General features: G+C 41.0%; 1 protein-coding gene across 9 annotated transcripts in view; it reads right to left on the bottom strand.

Annotated features, from left to right (window-relative positions):
* Osbpl8 (oxysterol binding protein like 8) overlaps positions 1-22,312 on the bottom strand; it is a 126,394-nt gene that overhangs the window by 7,735 nt on the left and 96,347 nt on the right. For all 9 annotated transcript variants that reach the window (XM_038314591.1, XM_038314590.1, XM_038314592.1 and 6 more), the window contains 10 exons: positions 21,128-21,299; positions 19,550-19,787; positions 18,713-18,897; positions 14,386-14,467; positions 11,603-11,701; positions 10,861-10,957; positions 9,150-9,248; positions 5,873-5,970; positions 3,832-3,921; positions 2,140-2,276 (listed from right to left, as the gene is read on the bottom strand). In XM_038314591.1, the coding sequence (XP_038170519.1) occupies positions 2,140-2,276; positions 3,832-3,921; positions 5,873-5,970; positions 9,150-9,248; positions 10,861-10,957; positions 11,603-11,701; positions 14,386-14,467; positions 18,713-18,897; positions 19,550-19,787; positions 21,128-21,299 (1,297 nt within the window). The remainder of the gene's footprint in view (positions 1-2,139; positions 2,277-3,831; positions 3,922-5,872; positions 5,971-9,149; positions 9,249-10,860; positions 10,958-11,602; positions 11,702-14,385; positions 14,468-18,712; positions 18,898-19,549; positions 19,788-21,127; positions 21,300-22,312) is intronic.

Raw genomic sequence — 22,312 nt, 5'->3', positions numbered from 1 at the left:
TGGAGGTGAACGTACCTCCACCATATTGAAAACCTGAGAGAGGTGGAGCCAGCATCCAGGGCTGCTGTGACCAAGATGCTTACCATTTAAACAACGCTTTTGGTCAAAAAACTATTATCAATATGCAATAAAGACAGATTCATATAAAAATGACCTCTAAATGGGTCACAGTGTTGGATAAATGTACATAGGCTAGAGAATGAGAGGGGGGGGGAAACGAATATAGACAGTTATAAAAGAGTACAGATAGCCATAGATTAAAGGAGTAAAGAAAATAAAATAAATATTAAACTTGTGAAAATAGAAATAGAGTAAAAAATAAGCCACATAAAGATGGAATATACAGAGATTATGGATTATTGTGTTTTCTTTGAAGTTTTTGACTGTAAATGAGCTAAGTACAGAGAGCTATTTCATTGTATGGGCTGCTCAGCTAAACCAACACATATATTTTAAATGTATCCTGACTTCAAAATTTGAGTCTAAGGATTTGTTGCTTTGGAAAAGAGGTTCTACTTTTGTTTCCACAGAGGCTGAGAACCTCTGTGGAATGAAATCCGAACAGAGATGTAGAGAGAGAGTAGGCAGTCAGAGAGAAGCCATGTAGCCACTACAGAAGACAGACCCTCCATCAGACCAAAACATTGCCAGTAGGCCATGACCTCGTGGTGACGCACAGATTAATGGGGATGGGTTAGGATATTAAGACCTAGCTAGAACTACGAAGTTTCAGCTATCAGTCAAATGGTGCTGTGAATAACACAGTTTCTGTGTGACCGGGAATGAGCACAGCCTCCGACAGCACTAAAACACCGTGGAGGCTGATGGCAGGGCTGAGGGCTGCAGTGGAGCATTTCTCAGAGTAACCTCAGGATGAGCCACCAGAGATCCTGGATGCATGAATTACCAGAGAACGTTGAAATTCAGTCTCTAGGACTGGGCCAAAGAATAGACTCTAAATGTTTCCTAGATTGAAATCCACAAATACTCTTGGGATCCACTGATGTAACAAAAAATAGCACGAGAAAAATGATTCCCCTATTAAAATTTATCTTTTTTCATCAGCCAAATAAGAGCATAATATCTGTATCTCATCCATCTGAGAGGGTAACATGTAAGAACTGAAACAGGCCTTGAAATTTGTTATACACAAGTTACTTTCCTATGCCTTCCACTTAGCTGATAAAAGTTTCCTTTTCTAAGTTTTATTGTCTCAGCCTTAACATTTGCTGAGATGGACTCAGCAAAGGACACCTGTAGGCCCAGTACTGGGAAGCAGAGGCAAAAGGACAGTAATAACAGTTCAAGGTCACTCTCAACTATACAGCAAGTTAAAGGCCATTTTGCTCTGCATAAAATTCCACATTAAAAAAAACATTGAATTATATACATTAGAAATGGCTTCATGTCCCTTTGGACAGGGAACATCACGTGGTTACACCTGAAGTAGGACTTTGAAAATTAATGCATACATATTTTCCAATGCTGACATTCTGTACTTATGTAGAAAATAAAGTACACGTAGACTTGGTTCATGGAAGCAGGACTACAGAGTAAGAACTCACAGGTATCAAGTGTGTAGTAAAGCAACATTTATGCAGAATTCTTAACACAAAGAAATATAAACAGAAACCTTATCCGAAAGGGCTAAGAGTTCTAGAGAGAATTTCGTGGCTGAATAACAGATGTGATGGCATTAACGATGGCACTGCCCAACTGGTTTACGTCCTTTGGAAATCAGGGCACTGAGTGGCATTATTCTTGTTCCAGAGGACAGAACAAAGGCAGCTGTTTTACATCCCACGACACCGATCCACAGGCGGATACCAGATCAGGAAGCAGGTGCCAGGTAGAAACTGAACTACGAAGAACTGGTTCTATAATTTTATGCAAACAGATATTTAGAGCACGGGAGTAGGAGAGAGACCAGGATATTTCCGTTCTGAGCTGCAGAGAAACAAGATGATCTGTGAAGTATTTATGTCACTACACCAACACAGAACGCTCTCAGTCCCACAAATGACAAACTCTCTTGCCGAGTTAACTCAACAGCATATAGAGAATAGTGTGGCTACACTATTATGCAATTTGAAATACTCATTAATGTTCATGAAGTTAGCTAAAAAATTGTTTACTTACTTCTCTGATTCAAAATCATCCTGTTCTTCAAATTTCACAGTGTGCCTTGTTAATCTCCACTGTTTAATGTCAGGCGTCGGATTCCAGAAAACCTCTGAGCTGTCAGTCTTTTTGTCATTGATGACAACTTCACTGTCCTATGTTTAAAGGAATCAAACACCAATAGAGTTATCTTTATCTACAAGAGGACCACAAAGTATTTTCAAACAAATGTAACTAGTACATTTCTCAAAGTCCCAAATTCTTTCCATTTGTATAAAAAATAGTTTAAAAAAGTAATTCCAATCAATTAGAAAAACAGGCTGATTACAAAGAATGTTCATAAAATTTTTGCTTCATTTAACAAATTTCAAACATTACAGGCAAAACCTAAAGCTGCAGACCACAGTGGATACTGTGGACAATGCAGATCAAATCACTGAAACATTTCTGAGACCCTTAGCGTTAAAAATTGAACACAATCTTAGACATTTTATATTTGTAGAACACCTATTTTTCTAGGTGTGGTGATGCATGCATTTTAATACCAGCACCCAAGAGGCAGGGGCAAGTGGATCTCTGTGAGTCCAAGGCCAGTCGGGCTGCAACATGAGACCCTGTCTCAAAAATTTTAAAATATGACAATGATGGCTTATCAGTGTTCCAAATAATACTCAGATATGAAGTCAATTATAACATTTTGCAGGGAACCAGGGAGATGACTCTATGGGTAAAGGCAATTGCCACCAAGCCTGACTACTTCTTCCTGAGACCCACACAATGAAAGGAGAGAACACACACACACACACACACACACACACACACACAAATTTAGAAATAAACATTTTGCAGAACCTATGTAGCCATTGGCTGAGTCTCCACATATAGCTTCATTTTCATCCTATTTTTTGCTTATTATACGCAGAATAGCATATACTTAGTGTTTATAGTAAAAATGCATCTAAGAAATATACCACAATCATATAAACTCCTTGTAAGGCATTATATAAATGTGAACCTAGACTGGCAGAGAAGTAAACCAAAGCCAGTGCCTGTACACACCACTGCACCTTCCCATCCTCCTCCAGAGAGACGCGACTAACTGGACCCGTCAAGTGCCGCGCAGCCAGAGGCCCAGCGCTCAGCTTTCTCAGCTCACTGCAAACACTTCAGATTCAGATGCTGTCTGCTTTAGTTTCCTTCCCTTTCAAAGGGGCGCATACTCTATGTGTGTCCGCTCGAAGGCTCAGCTGCTGAAGGTGCTTGCTACCAACTGTGATGGCCTGATCTTGATTCCTGGAGCCCTCATGGCAGAACAGGAGCCCTGAATCCAGGGAGCTGTCCTGTCTTCCACATATGTGTCATGGCACACACGCACACACATGCACATACACACATACACAGAAATTAAATAAATAAATACAATTAAAAATGGGCATCTATGTGCCAAGTTTATAAAATCAACTACATATTAAATGATAAATACAAGCTATATACTTAATAAGGTACATAGTAAGTGCCACATGATAGCCACTTCTACTCATTTAAAGTCTTAAACATAAAACAGTAAATAAAATGTCACTGGGAACATAGTAATACCAAAATACCTGCCTTTAAGATAAAGTTTATTTAGTGATACTTTTGTAATATGATTATCTATTTTCTCCATCAGATATAATTAATTTTGTAATTATAACATATAAAAATACTTACCCAATGGCCTTCCAAAGTAGCTAGGACTTCTTTTCCCAATTTAAGTTTCCCTGATATTTGATTAACGTAATCACTACTTCCTAGAAATGGCTTTAAAAAAAAGAAAATATTGAACATTTTATTTTATATTTACATATCCTGTAGATACCTACACATCAAAAAAAGAATTATATAGTTAGTATATTCTTGAAAGTAAAAACAGTAAAATCCTGACTCAAATTTAAGTTAGAGACTTTTAATAAAAACAAATATGAATTATGACTATGAAATATAGCTAAAAATAGACTGTGAAATTTAAATAATTCAGAACGATCACATGGGTATAAAGACCTGTAGTCCATGCAGTAGGAGTGCCGTTCTTGCCGACCCGCCAGGACTGAGCCCATCAATGTGTAACACACCAAGAAAAAGAGCTCAGAAAACTGAGGGAATTAAAAATTTGAAAACAATTCTTCCAAAAAATAAAATCAGAAGCAGAACACTTTGGGTCACTGTTGTGGGACATGCTCTTGTACACTGTAAAGATTTGTCACTTGCATTGGTTTAATAAAATGCTGATTGGCCAGTAGCCAGGCAGGAAGTATAGGTGGGGCAACCAGATTAGGAGAATTCTGGGAAGAGGAAAGGCGAGATGTAGTCGCAAGCAAGAAGGCAAAAGAAGCAAGATGAGAATGTCTTACTGAAAAAAGGTACCAAGCTATGTGGCTAAACATAGTAAGAATTATGAGTTAATTTAAAAGATCTAGTTAGTAATAAGCCTGAGCAATAGACCAAACAGTTTATAATTAATGTAAGCCTCTATGAGTTTCTTTGGGACTGAATGGCTGAGGGACCAGGCGGGAGAGACACTTCCATCAACAGGTCACTATACTGTCTTACTAATGTCTTTCCTCAGAGACACAATTTTGATGTTTCAATACTTAATGACATGAGTAACTGTTTAAGACCACTTTTTATCATGATGTTTAAACTAGTATCTCCACATTTATAAAACTGGCAAAGCAAAGGGCACAGCATCAAATAAGACTTAAGAGTTTCTTTTCATTAGAAAAGAGATTCTGGTTACTAGAATATCTACATGGAAGCAATTAACACCTATTTTTAATAGTTCCTATTTTTTATCTGAACACAATGTACTAAATTATAACTGACATTGTGAAAATGTTTCAGACATTCCATTTGTTGAAGCAGACCGAATTTTCCAAAGATGGCTTCAACAGTTCCTACTCATTTCCTCTCCGGCCCCCAGGCTCTTCTTTAGTGAGACCTTGCCAACCTCCTACTGAGAAGTGCGTCACTGCATCCCTCTTCCCCTGAGCCTGGGTGGGTGTACAACTCTCGACAGAAGAGACAAGATGCTGATGGAAGGCAGCTGAGTTCTCTGTGCTGCTAAGAAAGACCTCCAGCTGCCTTAAAGCCGCCAGGCAAAGGCCACATGAACAGGTGCTCAGAGTAACAGCTATGGCCTTTCAGGTATCAGACTCACAAGTGAGTAAGTCTTAGATTCTGGTCTCAACTAAATCACTCATATTTTCAAGATTTCCTGATACCCAACATTTTTTAAGAGAAAAGCCATCTCCAATATTATCTATCCAAATTATCCAAAAAAGTAGCACATGATTATTCTTAAGTATGTAAGCTAAAATAACTTTTTATAGAGAAATAGTAACTAATATGAAATTGTCTTACTGTAAGCAACCACAGTCTCAATTCACATCTACTTTCTGGGGTTTTATAAAGCAATGTTTTAATTCACAGAGATAATTCAATTATTTAATTCTCATTTCCTCTATAGCAGCAAGTTATATCATCAAAATTAAAAACAAAAGGAATGGTGGCTTTCATGCTAATTTATATCTTCCAAGGCTGTCTCAGGCTAAACCAAGATACTCACAGAGAATGCCCTTGGATGTATTTCTCTTTGATCTGGCATAAATCATGTTTTTATATTTAGTTATTATACAACTAATTTGTGGTTTTTTTTTGTTCAGTATTTACAACACAGCTTCCCCTTAATTAGGTAATAGCATCATTTACTAACCTTTAACTTAAATTCAAGTACTGCACTGTATCCAGTCTTTTGGCAGGTAATATTGACAGTCCCACCAAGCTCCAATGTCATTGTGCCATAAAGAATTCCTAAAGAAAAAGGACAATTGACAGAAGCTCAGAGACAGTTGCTGACACAAAATAAGCAGGGCGCTGTAACTGATATACTAGGAGAAACGTCCTGCCGCACTCAACAAAAAATGTGAAATATGGACATAAAATTTGTTTTAGAACATAAGAAAGCACATTCATGTCATGCTTAGTTGGCAATTCTACAGACTTTCTATTTGATGTGCAGTGGCGAGCCAATGAGACGAGTCGGCATGAGAAAGCACTTCCTGCCATACCCTAGGATCCGAGCTGGACCGCTGACTACGTGGTAGCTGAAAAAACCCTACTCCTACAGGTTACAGTCCGACCTCCACACATCCACAGTTGATCACATAGGCAGCCTTCAGCCGATGCCCACTGTGCTGCTCCAAGGCCAGCAAGGGCCGTGACATGCTTTTGCTGTGGAAACTGACTGGTGGATGCCGAGGTGCTGTGGGGCAGTGTTCTGAGGTGCAAGGCTGTGGCGAGCCTTTCAGAGAGTACATGCTAAGGCTTCATTCAGTGGAGTCACAGTGTTAGCTGACAGTTCAGCGGCAGTACTCAGTAACATACAGTGAAGATCAAATGTCTGAGAATATAAACCCTGTGTGCTTATTATGTTATGTGCTCATTAGGTGATGGGCACACTGCGTAAGAGACTCGGAGTAATGTCACCTCATTACCTTCTCTAGAAACCATGGCTCAGGATGTGCTAATTCAGGGTTTGTTGTTGCTTTATAGAGTATGAGCACTACACATACAAGAACCAACTCCAGGAGAGTTAAGCAAGCCAGGGAACTCCTATTTTATAAAATAATTCGCAAAACTTAGCAATATAGAAAACACACAGAAAACTTTGCTTTAAAAAAATTCCCTGTGCTTTAATCTCATTCTGTAGAGTGGGCCCTGCACCTCCCAGGACAGCACAGTAGAGCTAGGGAGCCGGCCTAAGACGAGAGAGTAGGAACTTATTCCCACAGCCTGTCACACGGTGGCGTGGGTGAGGGAGAGACACTCTATGCCCTTCACCACCTCCTACAGGTGGGAAAAATTGGTCCGTGGGGTACAAGAGTGGAAGAGCCGATCCTGGTGCTCCCCAGCTGCAGGGTGGCCCTGCATCTAGCTGACAGAGGCTCAGGTGACCCCGTGCTGGGAATGTGCCTAGGAGATCTGGCTCCACTCCTCCTCAGCCAAACGCGGCCTGTGGCCAGGGGGAGAGCTGGCCCTGAGGTCATCAGAGTGGGAGAACTGGCACTGCCCCCACCGGCAGCTGCACATGGGAGAGCAGGTTCTGCACCTCGCCTGGACAATGCAATAGAGCTGACCTGTTGACGGGGTACAAGTGAGAGGCCTGCAGGGCATGAGAGCAGGACTAACCTCCACCCCCAGGCCATGTGGTGGCATGGGTGAGGAAAAATGCTTCCCTTCCCCTTGACACCTGAGACAGGTAAGAGAGCTGGCCCTGCCCCTCCACCATCAGCAGCACACAGGAGAGTAGGTACGGCATTTGGCCTGGGTAGCACACTAGAGCTGACCCTGTTGGCACAGGCATAAGGGGGCTGCCCCTGCCCCGTCCCTTATATGCCATGGGATAGCAAGGTGCAACAGGTGGTAGAGCCGACCTCAGGGGCATGAGAATGGAAGAGCTGGTCCTGCCCCTCCCCACGGGCAGTAATCTAGAGAATGAACCCTGCAGCTGGCCTGGGCAAAACAGTAGAGCTGGCCCTGGTGGTGTGGGTGTGCGGGAGCTGGACCTAAGCGTGTGGGAGCAGGAGACCTGGCCCTGCTCCTTGCTGCCTACTCTATGAGTTAGCTAGCAGGAGCAGGGCTGGTGATGATGAGGGAAACCTGGCAGGCTGACCAACTCAGCTACTACCCAGGCTCAGAGTCAGGGTTACAGGGTAGCCCACCCATCACCCACCTAATCTATGAACTGTTGGAGCATATCAAAGGGCTGAACCTGAAGATCCAGCACTACAGAATCTCCATGACACAAGACAACAAGTGGATATCCGACAGGAGTCCAGTGAGGCCACTATCAAGGGGGCAGCAGAAGCCAGAGGCCTCAAGCCAGACCAACAACTCATTGCAAATAACACTTGAAGATGTATAGACTGTGAGACTCACTGGAGTCACGTGCCAAGATTTTTTCATTTGTTTTTGCTGTTGTTTTGTTTTTTATTCTTTGTTTTTGGTTTTTACTTTTAAGTTTTGTTTTGGGGGGAGGTTGCAAGGGCAGAGAGGATGGAAGAAGCAAGGGACAGGGAGATGAGAGGGACTGTAATTCATAATGTAAAATCCACAAAGAACCAATAAAAAATTAAAAACATTGATTCCTATTCATTTAAAATGGTATGCATTGTACTTCACTCCTCTTTTAAGAACTATATACAAAACTCAGTATTATCTAGCTTTTGTCAAATAAAAGCTAGGTGTTGCATCACACAACAGTGACCTCAACACTAGGGAGACTGACGCAGGAGGATCCTGAGTTCAATGGCAGCCTGAGCTATACTGCAAGGTTATAATTCAAAAGAAACCGAAATCCAGATTAAGGAAAAGAAATTGTCAAACCAGAGTGAAGAAAAACATTTAAAGAAATTGATGTATTGAAAAACATCAGACGGAGCTGGAGAGATGGCTCTGCGGTTAACAGTAATGACAGCTCTTCTAGAGGACCCAGGTTCAATTCCCAGCACCCACGTGGCCGCTCACAACTGCCTGTGACTCCAGCTCCAGGCCTGCTGACCCCTCACACAGGCACGCACGCACACAAAACACCAATGCATAGAAACAAACGTAAATCATTAAAAAAGAAGAGCAGATTAAACTTTATACAGGGTGTTAATGCAAGAGTTCATGAAGTGGCTTCCAAGGGTTCTGAAAAAGGCAGATTCATTTAATTACAAAACCTACACAGGAGATAAATGCAAGGAAATCCCACTATCACAACGAAATTTCTCACAATGGATGTATCACAAAAATAGGCATGGCTATTGTGTGTGAACGATTCACCACAGAAGTCGTCCACAAACAGCGATGCTCTCAAGTAACTGTGGACCAAGGTTTCTACATAAATATGTCTATCCCAAAGACAAATGCCATTCACATACATTTATTTACAACAAAAACAAAACAAAAAGCCAAGAAACACCTGCTATAGATATGGAAACTTTTACCTTTACAATGAGCATACGGCATTGTCATTACGTAATCTTCACCTCTGTTCAAGAAAGTTAACCGTGCTTCTCCCTCTAATATCGCGGACAGTGAGTTTCCTAAAAAAACATTGTTACATTTCACAAAGCTAATCCAACCAATTCAAAACAAAACATATTATTTGGGACATCTACATTCCTCCAGGAGAAATATTTAAAATATCTCCATCTTAATGCATGTGTGAAAAGACATCCTCATCCCCTCATAACTAAAACATCCCTTGATTCATATTCCCAATCTTAAGGGTATTTTCAAAAGTCTGCAAATATTTATGCACAACCATGACTTGCTCCTATCTCTACATCAACTTCTCTAGATTCCGACATGAGCGATACCGTGAGATATGTGACTAATATAACTTCATAAGTTATACACCACCTCTTCAGATGTCTTTACTCAAAGAAAAATAAATTGTTGGGACTGATTGAGTCCTGGCCTTCAGCTGCTCTTCCCTGCTACAGCCTTCTAATTGAAGTTACTAGAAGCTGTGCCTAGCCTAGAGGATCAGTGGATGGGATTTTCACCTGCTGGCCATTGACGGCTGTGTATTTAAGCCTCCGTGGTGCTATTAAAGAGGGGCTTTTGTACCAGCGATTGGAGGTCCATGTGTTGGTCTGTCTCTGCGTGTGTTTCCTCAACCTCCAGCCCCTTGCCCGAAGCTCTCGAACTGGATTCTAGCGCATAAAGCGCAGACCGGTGCGGTGCGTGGCAATAAATGAGAATTTTTTTAAACTTTAAAGTACCCTTGTGAACTCTGGGTTATTTCATATTATAAAGAGCTAGCCCTGATGCACATAAGTTCTGTTAGCATGTAAGAAAATAGAAATCAAAGTGCAGAAGCAATGCCTGAACATAAGCCACGCACCTGGGGCTCAGTAGAAAATGTCTATGGGGTGAAACAATTACCTATTAAAGCCAATTACACTGTAGCTGGGTTGGGGAAGGGGCTGAAGCGAGAGGGGGAAGAAGTAGTATCAATATAGAACACGTGGAACTGTAGAAAAAAAGAGAAACCCAGTCCAAATCAAAAGAAAATTAAATAGGGGGAACATCTTTAAAAACAAAAGTCAAGTACCATATTCCTGACGGAAAGTTGTTAGACTTTAGATTTCCTGTCGCAGACTAATTTCTGACTCTCTCCCCTCTTGTGTAATTAAAATTTAGACTTCTGTTTACAGATTTTATCTTTTCTATTTTACCCTTACGTTTGTTTTCTCCCAGGTTTAAAATTCCTTAGTTGAATTTAATTCTCTGAGTTTTTAATAGTATGTTATTTGGCTGAAGGTTAGATATCATTATTGAATGACCTATAACCAAACTGGATTCTTTCTATACTCAAAGACTAAAAGAGAAAGATCAATTCCCTCAGGTATAGGGAGACAAATCTAAACAAACTGAAGGTAAAAACAGCATAAACCCACTGTGCACGAGAGGCACGTAGGCACTCACTATGTGTTCCCACAAGTGATGCTTTTACACGCATGTTAGAAGTTAGATAAAACGCACCTTACTTCTAAATGTGCAAGGTTAAACAGGAAACAGTATTAAAGATGATGCTTAAGCGACGTGAATTCCTTGCCAAAATGACAGAATTAACTTATTTACAGATAAAAACTCACCAGAAAATACTACATTTTGGAATAGCACAGTTTAGGACAAGGGGAAACTCACCATAAAACTTGGACTTAGCCAGGATGCTACCACTAAGGCAAAATCCATCTTTTCGGTTACTAACATAAAAGGCAGATATTGGTGGGTGATGGGACACCTATTGAACACAGGAAAGGGCATACATTTAACAAAACAAACATACTACTCTGCTAGCATTAAAAGTTCAAATCTGAGAATGGGTAAGAAGGAACAGCTGGGAAGCAAAGATGAATGTCAGTAATCACAGCCTGGATCTCTAGCTCCAAGGAAGCCTACCTCCCGGCATGCACACCCAAGGCAGGGTGTGAGTCAACAACAGTTGTGTGGGAATGATAATATAGCACTTCTAATTTGAGATTATAACATAGCTTCCATGGGGGAGGCCTTAAGGACACTCTCTCCCTCCCCAAGCCCTCTCCTGCATGCACACGCACACACAGGTGCTTAAAGTTCGAGTAACCAAGTTTTTGTGTTGTAAAAACTGTATGGAGCGGCCACATGCTGAGGAACTAAATTCTCCTCACAACAGCCATGGGATAATCATGAAAAGCAAGTGCCCACTCCAGTCAAGAGTAAGGCTAAGTATAAACTGGCAGACATCCTGATGACACCCACGCAGACGGCCAACCGTGATGGGCTGTGACAGCCATGCTCACCAGTGTGGTCTGGAGCAGCAGCCAGTACTACAATGTTCAGTGCCTATCAAGCCTTCCCTCACAAACAACTGAATAACAGTGATTTACCAGGCTAGCTTTTCTCATACCTGCTCAGCAATATAGAATGTTTTGCTGTTTGTTCTGGGATGAATCCATAAACAACGGAAAGTCTCACCAAGGATAGGATTATATGGTTTCTTCAGTCCCTAGTTAAACAAAAACAACAACCAAAAACCTACAAGTTAAAAATTACAAACACAGGTTTAAAGTTAAATTGCATTGTCTGGAAGACCACCTTATAATTCTTCAGAGTAATGAAATTTACATGGAATAAAAATATAGCTTTACTCAAGATATGGTCTAAATATAAATTTTTCAATTTCTGCCAGCAAACAATCTAAAGATAACATATTAAAAGGCAAAAACAAAAGAGCTCAAGAATTAATGGGGTGAAAATTTCCAAGATATAAGATTAAACATGTCTGAATATCTCAAAGAGTAATAAATAAAATAAAAAAAATAAGAAAGCAACTCTTGAGATGCAGGACATTCCTCTAAGATGTTGACTCAAGAGAGCAATGGTTGCTTTAAAAAGCCCATAACTTAAACTGACTAGTTCACCATCTCTATCCATGCATCTGCTGCAGTCTGGCCTATATTTTGGTTACTGCAATTAGTGCAGTAATGAACATGGGGTGCAAATGTCTTTTGAATATAAAGATTCCATCTCTTTCTTGTATTTAGCCAGTATTAGAAATGCCAAATAATAAAGTATTTGTATGACAACATCTCCATATTTTAGATTTTTTGAAATATGCCTAAACTTAAGTAGTTTTCCAGGTTTATACATATAGTTCATAATATTCTTAGAAATAAAAACTAAATTTTCAAAATTTGTTTTGAGATTCTTTCCACGAAATTCTACTGTGTAATAATTCTCACTGCTTGACCAGCACAATGCAAAGGCACAGATTCCCGTCACTGAAGGAGGGTGTGGACACAGAGACTGTCCTATCATTAAGTTAGCGGTGGTGTTTCCATCGTTGTAGGTTAAAGCACTTTATTCTAGTCTCATAATCTTCCCACCACGTTTCTCACCCCTGCTTTCTGACTGTTCTCCGTGGGGTAGAGGGATAAACTAGAACACAGAAAGGCTATCTTGGCTGTTGCTGTGGTCCACAGAATTATACAGTGAGAATGCAGCTGACAAAATCACCAGGCTACCCAGGGGGTCACACATTCCAGTGGAGGACACCCAGTTTGCAGAGCTTTGGGGATAACTGCCTTTTGAACAGTCGCTGTCATTTCTGTAACTCTTTTGAAGCTATAACGCTCCCTTTCCATAGCAGGATTCGTCCCCCAAAAGTCTCATCAGTTTATTAACCAATTATTGGGCATAACACCCTTGTACTGGTAACTGGATGACTTTCCCCCACACTGTGGGACCCTGGTATGAAAGTACTCACTCAAAGAAACCTTTGTTCTCACAGTCAAATCCACATAAAGCTACCCCCACAGTTCTCTTCTATGGCAGGACATCCAACAAGGAGAGGAGCCTTGCAAACAGACTGCACTCGGAGCCTCAAAGGACAGGCACTGAGGAGGAGGGCTGGGCACCTGATTTCTCTAACTACTGCCTTAGGAGAGCACAACCCAATGGCCCCTGCTCTACCCTAACAAGCTATTAGTGTTCTGTACTTCCCTTCACCTCAGTTACAAGATCTTAGTCTAGGAAATTAACTGTGCCTTCACCCTAGAGTTACAGGAGGAAGCTTTGGATCACTCAACCAGTCCCAAAGAAAGGAATTCCTTCTCACCAGGGTAGGGTAACAGTGGGTACAAGCACCCTCCACTTAGCGCAGGGCTGGAAGCAGCAGCCTTGGGTTTTACACTACACAGCCAGTTTTTCACTTCGCTCTAGTGCTGAAAGGTTCCCCTTAATCAGCTAAGATTTAGTGAAAATACTAATGTGGATTAAGCCATTTTCCTCCTCCGGTTTACACGGGTTGCCATCGCTACCACAAGGCTATGGTCCCAGCCTCAGTGGAAGGCGGGGGCGGGGAGGAGGAGGCTCGGAGACTGCGCAGCACCGCCACGTTTTCTTCCTCTTTTTTTCTATTTACCAATCACAGACTTCTAGCTTAACTAACCACACAGATGCAGTTAAAAGGCAAAACTCCCTTTACCCTCTCTTAGAAATCACAGCCCCTTTCTCTCTTTACTCTTTCCAGGTATGCCCGGACTCTTCAGAACCACGCTCCCTCAAGACAAAAGTAAGATGATAGTCGCCCTCTTTGTCAGCTTTATCTATCAACTTGGCCCTGAACAACACACGTTTGGTCTCCTTCCTATTGCCAGAGAATTGCTAATTGTGCCTGTGTGGGTATATAAACTGGAAACCTGTGGGATCGAGAGAATCCTGGAAGAAAGAGACACGAGGAGAAGACCTGTGTGAGCCGATTCACTCCTTTTACCCTCGGGTCCCTTTAGTATATCCCCGCTAGCTGCAGCGCTCCTTTCCTGATCCTGAGAGGCTGACTGGGCTGGTCCCCAACACCCCCGACAGGCTATAGTTCCCACATAGATGCTTTTTATTGTGTGACTTACAGAACACTCATCTATTATAATGACTAAGGAAATAAAGGATCACAAACATGAACTGTTTAGACGCCCTTCAGAGTGCAGCTGGGTTTTCTGTGTGCTCAGGCAGTGAGACACCACAGCAGGTGAAGGCTCTGGTCTCCAAGTCTGGTGACTTGTTTGATCCCTAAGACTCACAAGATGTAAGGATAGATTGGCCTCCACATGTGCACCATGGCACCCAAATACCCATACAAATATATAAACATAAATAAAAAGGAGGAAAAAAGAAGCAAAACATAAACATTACCTTTGGCTTTTTATAGAACCCTGACAAATACCATTTTACAACTTTCTTCAAACGGAAATACGGATTTTCTTCTAGAGCAGCCCTAAAAAACAAAATGGTAAATATAACCATTTTGTGCAATCACAAATTCTCTTTCATACTTACTATGATTTATAGCTGGAAACCTAATTCATGCTTAAGTAAACAATAAAAGTCATGTAAATTTACTTCTAGAATACCTTGCCTTGCTGCTGGAGGGATGGCTTCCTCTTCTAATAGGGAACCAGAGGTCACTCCCGGCGCCCTGTCCAGTGGCTCACAACTGACAGCAACTCCCTCTCTAGCCTCCTCCTCCTCCGGCCTCTGCATTCATGTGCATATACCCACACCCCCAACAAATACACACGCAATTTTTTAAAAAAAACTATTCAAAATAAGTCTGTAAAGAATCATGTTTTCTTTTTTAATCTGGTTACCTTATCCCAGTTTTCTGATTCTTTCATATACTACCTAGGACACTGCTGAATATTTTTGAAAGTTCCAAAGCAAAGTGTCCGAAATGGAGCTCAGGAGACCCAGGATTAACAAGGAGCTCTGCGAATAACTGGGATTAAAAAGCAAACACTCTCTGCTTTCCAAATTTCTGTTGCCTTGCACAAGAACCACAAGCCAAAAAACAAACAACCCTAGTTCTTCCATAAAAACAAATATGGATTTTTGAGATTCATGCCTTGTGTGGTGCCTTGAAGCCCAGGCAACAGCTTGATTAAAGGGCTTCAGGACCATTTGCCAGAGAAGGAGCAGCAGTCGCTGTTCACCTGGTTGATGTACACAGAAGAGAGGACAGGGGCCTGATGGTAGCCTTTCCGATCAAAAACTGTGTGGGTTTGTGTCCCAGCTATAAAGCTGGGTTTCATGTTGCAAGTGTGAAAGAAGAAAGAAGAGTTAAGATCATTTCAATCAGCTGTGTTTTCCCACTCAGTCCCTCACCCTTATGTGTTACAATTTCAGCCAACAGGGCTTGCCAATCATAGCCCTTCACTCTTCCTGTGTGTTAACAGGCCATTTTCCACCTGAACCAACTACCAGTGTAACATTTAGTCTATAGAAGAAATCTGGAGGAGCCATGACTCAGCTTCCCCCTCCCTGACCATTTGACCACTACTGCAACTGATACAAAGTACTGACTGTGAACGTTCACAATGACTTTTACTGACAAGCTGTTTGCACTTTTGTTTGTGATGCAGCTATTTATAAAGAGCCATTCTCTTTTACAAGTGCATCTGACCATGGAATCTGATTTTTGAAGATAAGGTGCAAGGTGACAGAGGCTAGACCCTGCTTTATTGACAACCAGAAAGGTTGCATTTGGATACTTGGTTCTTACTTGTAGGTAGTGCTTGGGAAAGTTTAGGAGGTGTGGCTTTGCTGGAGGCATCACTGAGGGCGGGCTTTGAAGAGTATATTGCCTCTTCCCAATTCTAGTCTGCCTTCTCTGTTTCCCACTCCTGCCACAATGCCTGCTCCTTGCTGGCAGGCCAGCTCACCTCCCATGTCATGATGGGCTCCATTATAACTCTTCTCTCAGTAACTTTTCTTGGTATTTTGTCATAGCAACAGAAAATTAACTAATACAGGCTTATTTTTAAAAAGACTCTTTTAGGAGAGAACTCAGTGGTTAAACACATGAGCTGTCCTTGCAAAGGGTCTCAGTTTGGTTCCCTGTACCCACGTAAAGAGGTTCACAACCACCTGTAACTACAGCTCTAGAGGCCATCTTCTGACCTCCATAGGTACCTACACTCATGTGTACTCATATGTGCCTGCATGCACAGACAAAATACATAATTTCAAAAAATAATATTAAAACGGTGGTGGCGCACGCCTTTAATCCCAGCACTCGGTAGGCAGAGGCAGGCGGATCTCTGTGAGTTCAAGACCAGCCTGGTCTACAAGAGCTAGCTCCAGGACAGGCTCTAAAGCTGCAGAGAAACCCAAAAAATAAAAAAAATAAAAAAATAAAAAAAATAAAAATAAACAATTCTTTCTTTTAAAGTTTTCTTCAAGCGTAAATGAGCAAATACAAACAGTCCAACTTTATAAAAACAATGTAGTAACTTCTATTTTTTTGTGCCTTGGTGGCTTGCTAGAAACCATTATCATAAAACAGTAGATGACAATTAATATTCAAGGTGTCAACCACCAGAAGAAATTCCCTGATGGAAGAATCTCATTTAAGCAAGGTTATGAGACTAGGTTAAAAGACCTGAAATGTCTTTTGCATCTGCTGTCCCTTTACATGTTTGCTCCTGCAACTTCTCTCTGATATGGCATGGTGTGAGTGGATGTGGGGAGATTCCCCACTGGCATGTAATCTCATGAATACATCCTGATCTACTGGGCTTTTAAATCTGTGGATTATCAAGAAGGTGACCCCTCCTTAGCTGTACTGTCTAACCGCTAATAATAATGTTAGCTTATGCAGAGTTCTGATGAATAAAAATGAATACAAAGAAACGCTACTCAAGTGAGGGGTTATAAGATCCCCTAGGAGCTGTCTTGGATCACAGCTCAGCCTACATTAAGAAAACAGCTGTATTTCCCCAGCTGCCAGATAGTTGTACACTATTAGCTGATTTAAAACTTCAAAGTAGCTTTAGATGCCTTGCTAATGGGTTTTAAGATAAACTATCCCAGATAAAACAGCCCAAGGACGTAGAACAAGCTGTTCATCTGCTGAACTAAGGTAAAAAGTGCGAAGCAACCTAATTGCTATGCCAGTCTCTCTGCTAGGTCTGGCTGATAACCTAGCACAGTGATTAACTCTCTGCACAAATTCCTAACCTCAGGTTTATGGCTTTTGTTCAGATACACCACAAAGAAAGATTCTCTAACTGGCCAGGGATACAAAAAATAATCTGACTTCATAGCCCCAAGAAAGAGTTACAAGTTTCCTTCTTTATGGTCAAGGGTTACACACGGTGCAGAAAGTACACTCTGATATTTAAAGCACTGTGTCTCGAGAAGTGCCAATTTGCGCAGACACCAAGAGATTTGCAGTAATCTATCTGCAAACAGACAGTCTCCAAGTCTGAGAAAGCCTGGCTTTTATAACCACAAAACATTAGTTTAAAATGTTTATACACTTATAAGTATAGGATATAGCACAGAATTTCTTTATTTTTCTTATACTCCTTAGTAGTTTAGTTTAATAAGGCTACTTCTATAGAAAAGAAGATAAGGGCTGGAGAGATGTCTGGAAGAGCGTACTGACTGCTCTTCCAGAGGTCCTGAGTTCAATTCCCAGCAACCACATGGTGGCTCACAGCTGTCTGTAATAGATCTGGTGTCCTCTTCTGGCCTGCAGCATACCATGTAGGCACAATACTGTATACATAATAAATCTTTAAAAAAAATAACAAGACTGATTCTCATTTGCAGCTGCCACCAATAAGGAAGCTGACCGAGAGAAAGCACTCCTCCCTTGCTCTGTGACAAGTTTAGATTTACTGCATGTGAATTTTCGGGATGACTCTGTTTCCTATCATTTACTTAAGAAATGAGATGTGACCCACAGAGGAAGCAGAATGAGCGCAAAAGCTTCTACCTCGATGTGACCTTTGAACTAGACTATTTTGCTACAGCCTTTACCTGCTTTTCCTTATTTTACATGAGGTTCACGTTTAAGAACTGTTTCTGTTTCATTTTTCCCATTTCTTTTCCTATAGGCTATTGGATATCTTCACTCTATTGCTAGCTGGGAGTTCTTTTTACTGGAGGGAGCGGGACAAATCAGTCATGGCGGGTCTCTTGCCTAGCCCTCGAGAGCTAGGATCACAAATGTGCATCACCATGCTGGTATTAAGAGCTCTTTTTATCTTAGGAGAATTACTACTTTTATCTACTACATAATTTGCAAGGTTTTCCTGTGATACACCAATCATCTCTTGATTCAGCTTATGTTTTCAATGTTCACTAATGTAATTAAACACTACAACTGAAAACAGATATGGACAACAGATATTGGTGTAGATTCCTAAGTTCAAATAGCTGGGCCAACATCAGGAGCACAGAAAACAGTGCCACAAGACTCCGCAGATGTGGCAGCAGGTGAAATATGGAAGGGTGAGCACAAAATTGCTATTACATAGAGGATGACTTAACGTGTTACCTACCTGGTTTATTGAGGCAAAGTCTCTCACTGGCCTTGCTGAACCCCAGGAATCCACCTTTCCCCACCTCCCTACTGAGATTATAAGTGCATGCCACCATGCCTGGCTTTCCGTTACATTCTTGAGACACTCTAAAACCATGCAGGGATCATCTATTTCTAGAAGACTCTACTTACTCAGACAGGAAATCTGCATGATAGTAGTAATCTGAAAGTTTATCCAGGAAAGACCGGGGCTCCAGAATAAACGTAGGGAGAACCACCCTGGACAGGTCCATGCCGGGGCGAACTTGTTTGAGCAGAGTCCAGATAAGGCTTTTGTTTTCTTCAGAAACAGTTTCTGTTTGAGAAGCCTCACCTGCCTTTAACAATTATAACATAGGACACTGAGATATTTTATTTATCTTAGACAGACACAATAGATGATAAAAACATGACTCGCCAGGACTATTCCAAGCATTATGGGAACGTGCAAACAACCATTTAGCTAACAAAGTCTAGGCTATAAAAGCGAAAGGAGAGCTACAAGGAATATCAAAATAACAGCATACACAAAAGAATCAAATTCTACTTTTTGTTCAATTAAATTTATTTTCTACTGAGAAAAGTAGCCCAGACTGCCCTGAAACTTGCAGACGTCCTGCTTCTTTCTCCCAAGTGCCACCAAACCCAGCTTAGTAGTTTATTGCTTTACATACGTTTACTTCTATGCACTGGTAATAACAAGCAAGTTTTAAATTTATACTATTTCCATATTACTTTTATACCTGGTAATGACACCAAGTAATATTCTATTCCAAGAACAAACTTGAAAATGTAAACTTAAAGTTTAGCAAACCACACTGGCATTCAGGTACGTTTTGGATGCTTAAAAATGTAAATAAATTTCACAATACACCTTTGAAGAAACACGCGGCATATAGATATTCTTTGGGGAAAACAATAAGCCCAGGCAAAAAATATCTACAATTCCGTGTGGAAATTTTCTAGAGTCTGGCACTAGAAAGTGCTCACCTCACCGAGCTCTTCATGGCTCTGCTCCATGTAGGTGGTCTCCTTCAAAGGCTCAGCGGGCTCGGGTTCGATGTAGGAGTCGTCTTGCCTTTCCGAGGTGTCTGTGTCACTCTCCTCGCTTTTCCCCATCACCTCATTGTCAGATTCGTCATGCTCTTGCTCGTTTTCTTTGTCGGATTTATCAGAATACATATCCTGGTCCTTAAAGTGCTGCCTTTCAATTTCACTATCATTCAACCTTAATGGAATAATTACATGGAAGAAAAAAGGAGGCTGAGAATACAGATCCACAAACTAGGCTAACGCGCAATATTTACTGTAGATTTACTATGTGCTGTGCACAGTTCTAGATGCTTTACTTGGCTATCAGGCAATATTGTTATTTCATAATCAGTGAGAAAAGGCCCAAAGAAATTAAACAGAAGCCTGCAATGAAAGATGACAAACTGAGCATTTGTCTCTACTCTTGGGGCTAGCATGTCCTCACAACAGGATGCAGACTACTTCTGGCCAGGTCCACTGCCCTGCTGTTTTACAAATGCTATTCCTGGAAGCAGGAACACCACCACATCTGGCTGAAGAGAAACAGTAAGACCATCAGGTTCTCAGCTTGGGAAATTACGACTTTCCACTGAAGAGACCTCCAGGGTCACCAGAATAGCCTCTTCGAGTATGATGGAAACATGCTTTGAGATATATTTAACATTTATCTGATCGCTTTGTGAGGAGAAAAAGTGCAGGAACAATGGGAATGACAATTTCACCTAAACAATAAGCCTATAGCCCCAAAGTGAAGCTTTAAATGAGAGAATGGTGGTTTTTTTTAATTCAAGGGAATAAAGATACCAGCACCTGAAAATTACCTGTGCACTGCATCGCAGTTTTGCCAGAGAAATATTATGTTAGTGTTAGCTACAACAAATGCTCAGGAGGCAAAAACCACAAATCAGACATGGTTTCTACTAAAAAATGTGTTCACAGGAACTGGAGAGACAGTTCAGAGGTCAAGAGAACTGAACTGGCTCCTCTTCCAGAGGATCCAATTCAATTCCCAGCATTCACATCATCTGTAACGCCTGTGCCAGGAGACCTGGCACCCTCTTCTGGCCTCTGCAGGTACTGCAGGAATGTGGTGCACAGGTAAAACACCCCACACATAAGACAATAAACATAAAAATGTTTTACAAATGGCAGGAACAATCCAGTGCCATTACAAAGCATGCTAAGAAAAGAACAATGGAAGATAAGATGTTTCTCATTGTTTTGAGGCAGGAAAGCTTCATATGGGATACAGTATTCAAACTGATCTTGAAACAGGAGTATGGGAGTAGGAGACAGCAAGAAATAGAAACCATTCTTAATGGAAGGTACACTATGCACAAAGACAAGCTCGCTGTACCTAAAAGAAAGAATAGTGCACAGTGACTAAAGAAAATAAATCTCTGATTCATAAGCCATATAATAAGACAGGCAAATTTCAACACTATACTCATTACTGAGGTAGTAGAAATGACAACCGCCTTAGTGGAGAGGAGAGTCTCCAAAAGCATCACCAAATTCGTAGCAACAGCTACTTACTGGAAGTTGTCGCCACTGTGGAGATTGTTCGCACGCAGTAAACCATACAGGGTCACATGTGTGTTATCTGATGAAATGCTCAGGTCGTGTTCCTTCCCTTCCCTGATCATGGTGCGTTTAAGAAGACTAGAACATTTCAGAGCCAACTCCAAGGCATCCATCCAGCACCTTCCTAGAAGAACATGGGTTTATAAGCAAGAAAATAAATGAAGCCAGCATTGATTTAATTTAATCCTCTTAACCTAAAGCATACTGTCTCTTTGAGAAACAAGCACCGGAAAAGTTAATTTAAACATAAAAGTTTGCCAGGATTTTAAAGCAATCTTTTCTTTAATAAGTGCTTTTTAAACAATAAGCATTTTAAAAATTATAATAGGAGAAAGTATGGATTATAAAAGTATGTCCAATCTAAAATAAGATATGTCAAACCTTAGAACACTAACATGCAATTTCATTCATTCATTCATTCATTCATTCATTTTTCAATTTCTCAAGACAGAGTTTCTCTGTGTAGCTGCCATGGCTGTCCTGGAACTTGCTCTGTAGAGCAGGCTGGCCTAGAACTCACAGAGATCCACCTGCCTCTGCCTCCCAAGAACTGGGATTAAAGGTGTGTACCACCAACACCAGGCAATATGCAATTTTAAAGTATCAAACAAGGTCCATAAAATACACTGAAGAGAATGTGTTTCCTTACTATAAACTAACTGAAATAATGTTTTGCTGCTGGCAACAGGTCTGTCCTCAGGTTTGTCCACTCTTTGCACATGTGAGTGTTCACCAGTCAAGCACAGGCTCTGCTGTGGCATTTCCCACTGCTCTAATGTATGGAGAGCACATCCACCCCCCCCCCCCAACGGTTCCTGCATTCTCTTTACTTCCAGTTGTTTGCTTCCCCCGTCACACTGTCTCTGGAGTTTTGTTCAGGTCTCACATACAGAAGAAAACATGCAACCCTTGTCTTTGAGTCTTGGCTGTTTTGCTTAACACAAAAGTTTTAAGCCAAGAAAATACTATACATGCTATCATTAACTGCCATGACTGTCAATATCAATAGCTTTCTTATAATTTAGAATTTTATTAGTGGAATTAGGAAATATAGTGATATATTTAAATACTGCTAAAATTCATATATACTTGTTTCAAGATCTGGCAAAAAAATTAAACCATAAAAACATTTTCATA

This window comes from Arvicola amphibius, chromosome 17, assembly GCF_903992535.2.
Source record: "Arvicola amphibius chromosome 17, mArvAmp1.2, whole genome shotgun sequence".
Taxonomy (NCBI): domain Eukaryota; kingdom Metazoa; phylum Chordata; class Mammalia; order Rodentia; family Cricetidae; genus Arvicola; species Arvicola amphibius.
The sequence above is the reverse complement of the archived record's forward strand: the minus strand, read 5'-3'. Positions and strand labels throughout refer to the sequence as shown.